General features: G+C 37.1%; 1 protein-coding gene across 1 annotated transcript; it reads right to left on the reverse strand.

Annotated features, from left to right (window-relative positions):
* On the reverse strand, nt 351-9,028 carry LOC105164188. The gene is made up of 5 exons (XM_011082793.2): nt 8,699-9,028; nt 8,515-8,613; nt 7,597-7,670; nt 7,155-7,243; nt 351-609 (listed from the first exon to the last, which is right to left on the reverse strand). The coding sequence occupies exons 1-5, from the start codon at nt 8,896-8,898 to the stop codon at nt 502-504; spliced, it is 570 nt and encodes a 189-aa protein (XP_011081095.1). The 5' UTR covers nt 8,899-9,028; the 3' UTR covers nt 351-501.

The following is a 9,683-nucleotide window of genomic DNA, read 5'->3' on the forward strand; positions in this document are numbered from 1 at the left end:
AGTAAATGATGCTCGTGTCTGTATATATTATGGTTAATTCCCTCGTGTCTAATGTTGTATTATATAGGAGAATTCTTCATCAAAAAATCAAATTATTACATAAGAGGAGGATATCGGATTCATGACTTTAGACCTTAGGATGAGATGGCAATTTTTTGTTGTCTTGTAATTTAATGCACGTCGACTTTTCTAGTCCTCTAATTTAGCGTAGTTGGAATTTTTTTTATTCTGAACCAATTATTTATAGAAGTAAAATTATAATTTAATTAAATTATGTACAAATCAAATACAATTCTCCAATCAAATTGGCAGGAAAAGAACTAAAACTACAAAATTATAAAATTTCATGATTAAATTCTCCGATCACATGAAATTTTCGTATAACTACATAAAATTATTTATATATAATTACACCAAATTCATGGAAAGGCGGTGTGTTCGTTGTTCCTAGAAATAATATTTTTCCGTTCACTAGAAGCTCAAACTGATATTTTTGGCTTCTCATTGTAGGCGTTCGGAATTGCCAAAACAATTAATGTTTACAGATATGTTAGTCGAATTGGAGTGTTTGTTGAGTAAAGCCTCCAGCTTCTCGTCCAGTTCTTTCACCTGCACCAAATTCAATCGCCAAAACATAAGTCCCATGTAAATGTTTAATTTGTATTCGAAGTTGAAATTATATGACAATAGTGTTGAATTATGCAAGTTTCAGGAGTTTCAGAAAGTGCAGCAGGATGCTACTGATTCTGCAATAAAGTACTTGGATGCTGGATAGGTGAAGAACAGAGAGAGTCGCTCTTTCAGTAAACGTTTTGTTCCATTCGCGATTTTGTTGCTTATTTTGCTGACATGGCATTTGAGTCATTTACTCCAATACGTATTGGTCCACGTCACTGTCGAGGCAGTTAGTTAGTTACCCACTGGGATTGTATTTAATCCTTCTTTCTCTTTGCTCTCTGTAATTTTTGTTGACAGAAATGAAGATCTGCAGAAACAGAGCTTTTTGCTCTACGAATTTCTTGGTTCAAGTTTTTGGTTTCTTTGCTTTCTCTACTGCAAATTTCTTCATGGTATCAGAGCCTTCCTCGTGAAGGTCTCTGTATACGGTTTATTGTTGATTGACTACGATCAATTGACCGATTATAAACATGACAGAGAATGCTACTACAGCAGGTACGAATCATTATACTGGAGGAATAGAATTGAATCAATTCGAGAAGGACGCTTTATACATACATCCTTCTGAACATTCGAGCTTAGCCTTGACTTCGTCTCTGCTGGACGGATCAAATTTTTTGGCTTGGAGTCGTGCTGTCTATGTTTCTCTAGGTACGAAAATGAAACTAGGTTTCATCGATGGAAGTTTTCCACAACCTGTTGTTGGATCGGCAATTTTTGAACAGTGGAGACGTGTCGATTTAATGGTGACTTCGTGGATTTGGAATTCTATTTCCAAGGACATTGTGGAGGCATTCATGTACTCCGCTTCTTCACGAGAGCTATGGCTTGCATTACAGAGGAGGTATGGTCGCAGCAATGAACCGATGGCATTTCAGATACAAAGAGACATTTGTTCGATCTCGCAGGAAGGTTTGTCACTTACTGGCTATCTCACGAAGCTTACGAAGTTTTGGAATGAGCTTACTTGCCTAGCGCCTTTTCCTAAATGCATTTGCGGAGGATGCACTTGTGGCGTCAACAAAGCCATAACAGATCTAATTGCTTCTACTCAAGTTATGCAGTTTCTCATGGGATTAGATGAAAGCTTTGACAATGAACGCAGTCAAATATTAATGCAGGATCCATTGCCGGATGTTGAGAAAGCTTTCTCTATGGTGTATGCTGTGCAAAAACAGAGAGCCGTGCGGATAGATATGGTTGATTCTTCCAGCCACATAGCTTGTCAGCCTTCCTTGAACATAAATAGAAGAGAAGGTACTGACAAGTACAATTAGAAACGTAGGCCTTTTCTGGACAAAAAATGATTAGTTTGCACAAATTGTCACAAACCAGGACACTCTCATGAAACATGCTTTCAGATTCACGGAGTACCGAATTGGTACAAAACTCTAAATGACAAAAGAAAGAAAGGAACTGTGAATAAAGGTTTTGCAGCAACTGTGGGTGATAAGGTGACTGCCACGCATACTACATCATCACAGAGCATGGCTGAAATGATGTCTGAGCTTCTCAGAGTGATACAAAAACACAGTATACCTAGTTATCCAATCACTTGCAAACTACGTACAATATGAAGAGGAGTTTGCAGGTAACATTCTAAACCTTCTGAAATTGATTCGTGTTGTTGGATCATTGATAGTGGGGCGACTAACCACATATGTGTTGATGTTAAATCCTACTCAAAACCTTCACAACCTCACTTCATTCATTTATCGGATGGCTCAAAACGAGCTATTTTGTAACCTGGTGTTGTTCAATTAACAGCAACTCTTGTTCTGGATCATGTTCTACATATTACTGAATTTTCCGTTAACCTTCTCTCTGTTAGCCAACTATGTCAACAACAATCTTGCAGTCTTCTCTTCTCTAAAGATACTTGTATTTTGCAAGACCAGGCCACTAAGCGGAATCTGGTTGTGGGAATACTTTACAAGAAATTATATGTGTTTAAGCATCATCATTCCGACACAGACATGAATACCGATGCTGTGTCTTACTCCACCGTTCTTCATTGTAATCCTCTGGTTTGGCACTCTAGGCTAGGCCATGCTTCTTTTCAAGCGCTTAAACATATTCCTGACATCGGTTCCATTGATGTTCCAAATGAATCAGCATGTGATATATGTCATAAATCCAAACAAACAAGAATTTCTTTTCCTCTCAGTTATTCACATTCACAGGCATCTTTTGATTTGGTACATCTTGATGTGTGGGGGCCTTATAAAACTCCAACTATATCTGGGTGCAATTACATCTTAACTATATTAGATGATTACAGTCGTTCGTTATGGACATATTTACTCAAACACAAATCCCAAGTTCCGTCCATTCTAAATTCCTTCTGTCAGTTAGTCAACAATCAATTTAACAAGAATATAAAGGTTCTACGTTCAGATAATGGGTCTGAATTCATTAACCACAACTGTCAAAGTCTTTGTGATAAGTTGGGAATCATTCACCAAACATCCTGTTTTTATACTCCGCAACAGAACGGTAGGGTCGAACGAAAGCACAGGCACCTTTTGAATGTTGCTCGTGCTCTCTTGTTCCATGCCTTATTACCCATAAAATTCTGGGGTGATGCAGTTTTGGCTGCTACATTTCTAATAAACATAACTCCTTCCAAGCTCCTATGTTGGAAAACTCCATTTGAAAAATTATATGGGCACACTCCCTCCTATGATCTTTTGCGGATTTTTGGTTACCTTTGCTATGCGTCGAATGTGAATCCCCACATCACAAAACTCCAACCAAAACCCTTTAAATGTGTCATGCTTGGATATGCAATGAATTTTCGCCTACAAATTATATGACTTGGAGAATGAGTGCATTGTTATCTCTAGAGATGTTCACTTTTATGAGGATGTTTTTCCCTTCTCAAATCATGGACCTGTTTCTTCAAATTGTCCACTGCCTCAGGGAGCTCTACATTCAAATGATCATCCATACTTATCATCTGATGCTCCCTCACAACCTATACAACAAGCTCATGTTACTAATCCTTCTGCTGTTACTCCCTCCTCTCATTTTCCGCCTGATACCGTTGTATTTACTCCTCCTACCTCCACACCAAATGTTAGTCCTCCTCCTCTTAGGCGGTCCCTTCGGCCGACAAGAAAACCAGCTTGGTTAATTGATTTTGTCTCTCACTCCACTACACCTTCTATACTCTGTTCTAGTAACATTGCATATGTCTTTTGTTGCCTCTCTTTCAATGTTGCAGGAACCCAAGTCTTTTTCAGATGCAGTGAAATATGTGCAGTGGAGAGATGCTATGAAGACTGAGTTGGAGGCCTTGGAACGCAATAAAACTTGGCGAATGACAACCTTGCCTGATGGAAAGAAGGCTATCGGATGTAAATGGGTCTTCAAGACTAAACTTCGAGCAGATGGATCTGTCGAACGTTATAAGGCGCATCTTGTGGCGAAAGGGCTCAATCAGATTGAGGGGATCGATTACTGACAGTTTCTCCCCTGTCGCAAAAAATGTTACTATCCGTTTGTTCTTGACTTTGGCTGCAGCTCACAGTTGGCCACTACAACAGATGGACGTGAACAACACCTTTTTACATGGGCATTTAGACGAGGACTTGTATATGACTCCACCGAAGGGCTATCCAGTGAAACCAGGGTTGGTTTGTAAACTAGAAAGATCGCTCTATGGCCTGAAGCAGGCGTCACGACAGTGGAACGTGGAGTTTACTCTTAGACTTACAGAATTCGGTTTTGTGCAATCTGCACATGATCACTGCTTGTTCACAAAATCTACAAGCTCCGGTATTATGACACTTCTCGTTTATGTTGACGATACATTGGTTACGGCTCCTACTATGGATGATATTCAGAAAGTCAAGCAGTATCTACATGACTTGTTTACAATCAAAGACATGGGGGATGCAAGGTATTTCCTTGGGCTAGAAATTGCACGAAACTCCACGGGTTTATATGTAGCCCAAACTAAGTATATAGTTGATATCATCAATGACACCGGTTTGAGTGCTGCGAAATCTGTCTCTACGCCCTTTCCTCAGGGGCTGAAGCTTAACAAAGGGTGTGGTGCGTTGCTCACTAATCCAGACTCGTATAGATGATTAGTTGGGAGGTTGCTTTATTTGGGGTTCACTCGTCCGGATATTTCTCACTCGGTTCAGTAGTTGAGCCAATTCCTCACACGTCCTTGTGAGGCTCATTGGAAGGCGGCTCTCCACGTGGTTCGTTACCACAAAGGTTCTCGTTCACAAGGGTTGTTTCTTCCTTCATAGAATACCTTTGTTCTCAAGGCCTATTGTGATGCCGACTGGGCATCTTGCAGCAACTCTCGCCGCTCTCTCACTGGCTTTTGTATATTTCTAGGTGATGCATTGGTCTCTTGGAAGACCAAGAAACAATCAACAGTTTCCCGATCAACGGCTGAAGCGGAATATCATAGTATGGCCGCTGTTGTTTGCGAGTTACGTTGGCTCTCTTATCTACTTGCTGACTTTGGTGTTTCTTTCCCTGTGCCTGTGGAGTTGTTTTGCGATAATATGGCAGCTCTTCATATTACCGCTAATCCCATTTTTCATGAGCGTACGAAGCACATTGAGATAGATTGTCACATTGTTCGCAATGCATATGCAGATGGCTTCATCCTGCCCATTTATGTTTGTAGCTCTTCCCAGCCTGCAGACCTGTTCACTAAAACTCTTCCATTGAAGCTGTTTCGCTCTCTGTTATCCAAGTTGGGTCTGGTTTCTTTGGCTCCCAGTCCCACTTGTGGGGGGCTGTTGAATTATGCAAGTTTCAGGAGTTTCAGAAAGTGCAGCAGGATGCTACTGATTCTGCAATAAATTACTTGGATGCTGGACAGGTGAAGAACAGAGAGAGTCACTCTTTCAGTAAACGTTTTGTTCCATTCGCGATTTTGTTGCTTATTTTGCTGACACGGCATTTGAGTCATTTACTCCAATACGTATTGGTCCACGTCACTGTTGAGGCAGTTAGTTAGTTACCCAATGGGATTGTATTTAATCCTTCTTTCTCTTTGCTCTCTGTAATTTTTGTTGACAGAAATGAAGATCTGCATAAACAGAGCTTTTTGCTCTACAAATTTCTTGGTTCAAGTTTTTGGTTTCTTTGCTTTCTCTACTGCAAATTTCTTCACATAGAAGTCGAACTATATTTACGGAAAATCGTATTTTGGTTTCATATTTGGGGCATTTTTTAATTTAGTCTTATTTGTTATGATTTTCTCATAGTTTATCCTATAAGTTGAAAATTTTCTCAATTTTATTCGTCACGTGCATTTTTCATTAATTATTAGATAGATAATGCACGTGAAGACTAAAATTAAGAAAAATTTCAACTTATGAATGCAAAATCGTAAGTTGAACTCCTGACTCACAATGACACTACTGACCCACCTACAAGTCTGACAACTGGCTTACGCTCTAACTAAATGAGTCATTGCGAGCTATCTTCTGAAAAGTTTGTGACAAAGAGTGAGTTGCCAACTCATTAAACATGGCTAATTAGCCTATATATATACACACATATGGCAAGTACAACAGAAAACCAATTTCATGTAATGACACTAATCAACCAATATTCGTTATGTAATCACAAAATACTCAATGCCCATAGTCATGCAAAACCAATACTAGAATTGAACCTCAAACACGATATAATATTTGACATTGTCGTTTATTTTTCTAAGGCCCTGCTTAACCAAACTGGAATGGATCACTCAATATCCTTTGCCAGCTATCATCATCATCTCAATCACAATACTTTTTTCTTCTTTGTTTTTTTTTTTATATCACACAACACACAGCTCGTATGATATCAATCATCACTCATATCACACGGCATATAGCTCGTATGATATGTCACATCATCTACACTAATCAATGACAACACACAGCTCGTCATCAACTATATCATCATTTGCAGTATGCCCCCTCCTAGTTAGGTAAGCCATCTTTTATTCCAATTTACACATCAAGATATATCATTAGCTTCATCATTCAATTTCATTTAATAATCATTTTCTCGTCAATAACTCCCAAGAATTCGCTTAATCTAAAACCCTCGTATCTTTATAATTATAGTTCTTAATGATGTCCCTGAATTAAATTATTGCGGGAATCTCATTTTTCTTTTAAATAACCATAATATTTCTCAAATATAATTTTTTAATATTTCTCAAATATAGTTCTCCAATATTTTTATAAATTCTTTTATCAATTCTTTACTACTATATAAATGAAAGTGCAAATGACTCCATACATTAGGAGTGTCTGCATTTTACCCTAATCTATATGACACGTGCTTTAGAAAAGCAGTTATCATATTCCCATTGCCAACCCTAAGTATTTTGGGTTAATAAACTTAAAACCAAAACAAGTAAGAAAAGGACCCCTTAAAACCTTGAAGCATACAATATAGAGCTAATCAATAATTGAGAATTGGATTATAAAGCAAAGATTGTGCACCTTCTCCATCAATTCTTCAACTTTCTGAGCTGGTTGCGGCGGCACCTCCGCTACCACTTCCACCGGCTCTACCGCGGTATTAACCCACTCTATGCAAAATAAACTTTTCATAACCTAAAAATCTCTTTACCAATTTATATATGGGTGAATAACAATTTACCCCTATGTGATATTGAAAATGAGCACATTACCCTCCTATTAAAAAAAAATATAGCAATTTACCCTCCTGTACTTTTTAAAATGAAGCAATTTACCTCCTTATACAAGAAGGTAAAATTGCTTTATTTTTAAAAATCATAGGGGAATAAATTGTTGTATTTTAAAAAATATAGAAAGGTAAATCGCTATTTATTTTTTCATAAAGGGATAATTTGATATCACAAAGGATTTCTTGCATTTTTCCCATTTATATATATATTTACTTGGATGTTGAGCTTCTTACTTCTTAATTTTAACAGCCTTTGCACAGTCAAAGGCACTGCTGCAGACAGCCCAGCAGCCCCAGCCCCAGCTAACCTGCCGCAACATTACACTGTCCTAAAATCATATCTAATGAATTACACAAACGGGCACGTTTCGAAATTTAAAATTATGTGTTGTTGGAGGAAAAATAATATTTTTCTTCCCGTAATCTACGATTTTTCTAATTTTGATTCTTTTAATTATGAAATTCTCATTTTTAGCCCATAACTACAAAAAAGTAGTAGTTTTGATCTCATGAAATCTTTCCCTTGGATGTTAAACGAAAAATGTCACGTGGCCGTTAAGTGTATGGAACAAAAAATGCTATATATCATATAAAAAATGAGAATCATGTAACATATGGGACCAAAAGCGTAAAGGTTCTAACGACAACATGCTTAGCATTTTTTGTTAAAACATATAACAAAAATGTATTATGGGACTAAAAGTACTAATTTTTAAAAGTGAAAAAATTAAGAAAACAAAAGTGAAAATTTCGTAATTAGTTTGATCAAAAGTTAAAAGAAAAAGAAAATGCCTAATTTTGGGGATGAAAAAGGTCATTTCCCCTGTCGTTGGAAAATTAACAAATTTATTTATGATGTTTCTTGAGATCATTTAGTCGCAGATTGGAAGGTGAGGAATCCAGCATCGCTCACAAGCTTGCTCGAGGAGCGCCAAAAACTTGATGATCAGGGGTTTACATGTGTGAAATAATTGTGGCCCATGACCAAATTAAAGGGAGGCCCATAACTAAGAACGGAATCAAAATTGCTACCATCCTAAGTTATGAAACTAAAATTGCATTTTTCCCTGAAACTATTGTTTCTTACTCCAAAAAGAAAGAAGAATTGGCATTGAAAAATCAGTTTAAAACTAGAAAAGGGAAGAGTCTGACCATGGATTGTCTCCGAGGAGGGAGATGTCTGGTATTCCAGCAAGAGATGAGAGAAGATCTCCGGCTGCTTCCGGCGTAGCATTCCTCACTACCGAACACCTGCAATTCTCCAAACACACACACACACAATCACATACATTTGTATATGTATTTGCGTAGAAGAATTAGGGTTGTGAATTTGTACTTGTATGATGATGGGCTGTTTACTGATCTTCTCAGAGCCGAAGATCTTTGCAAATAACTACTCCGGCGAAGAACGGAGCAGTGCCCTTCACTGTGGAGAGTCAATGGGGGTGAATATTTGAGATCAGTACTGCGGGAATTGGTGGTGGTGTTGAGAAGAAGGGTGGTGCCAATACAGGAAGAAGGGGCGGCGGCGGCCATGGATTCTGCTCCGATAGATAAAGAGTTAATAATGTTGGGAGCTGTGAGTTTTGTAAGAAATGGAGGAGAGGGAGATCTGTGAGAGAGTTGACGGAGGCCATGTGATGGTAAAGTCTGTAAAACTATAATAGTTTAAGCAAGTTCTTCAATTTAATAAGGGTTTTAATGCAATTTATGACTCATATGGTAAATTAGTAAATTATTTTTTATAAAAATACAGAGATAAATTGCTTCATCTATAATAATATAAAATGAGAAGTCCCTCCACAGTCATAAACGACGATTAATGATACAACTGCATTAATTTTTCATATAGTCAAAATTACACTTCATGGTAGAATAGCCAAATTATTCAATTTTTCAAAATTTACATTAATTGATGATGATGATTATTATTATTATTATTTATTAATGTAATATAGCGATTTATGTATTTTACTTTATTTATAATATATTTTAAAGCATGAAAAAAATTTTATCATATGCACGTAGGAACAACGTGCTATAATAGCTAATTTTAAAAAATAAAAAAGGGTAAATTGTTATATTTTAAAAAATACAAAAAAAATAAATTGCTAAAAAAATTACAATAATTTACTGCATTTTTCCATTTAATAAGACACGAACTGGACTTACCACGAAAGAGAGAGGAATCATGGTTGTGTTATATTATAGTCAATTGCGTCGTGTGCAATCGGTAAGTACATAGTTTTTTTATGTAATAATTACATGATCATATTAATATTTTACAAAATTAGATAATTAAACAGTGCATCAATTCGATT

Source organism: Sesamum indicum, linkage group LG6 (genome assembly GCF_000512975.1).
Source record: "Sesamum indicum cultivar Zhongzhi No. 13 linkage group LG6, S_indicum_v1.0, whole genome shotgun sequence".
NCBI lineage: Eukaryota > Viridiplantae > Streptophyta > Magnoliopsida > Lamiales > Pedaliaceae > Sesamum > Sesamum indicum.

Excerpts from the sequence above, each read along its gene's own strand:
- LOC105164188 (XM_011082793.2), bottom strand. The coding sequence starts at position 8,898 with ATGGCCGCCGCCGCCCCTTCTTCCTGTATTGGCACCACCCTTCTTCTC. Across the intron at positions 7,671-8,514 it reads CTCCTCGGAGACAATCCATG|GTTAGCTGGGGCTGGGGCTG; the intron begins GTCAGACTCTTC and ends ATGTTGCGGCAG. Across the intron at positions 610-7,154 it reads TTGAAGAATTGATGGAGAAG|GTGAAAGAACTGGACGAGAA; the intron begins GTGCACAATCTT and ends AATTTGGTGCAG.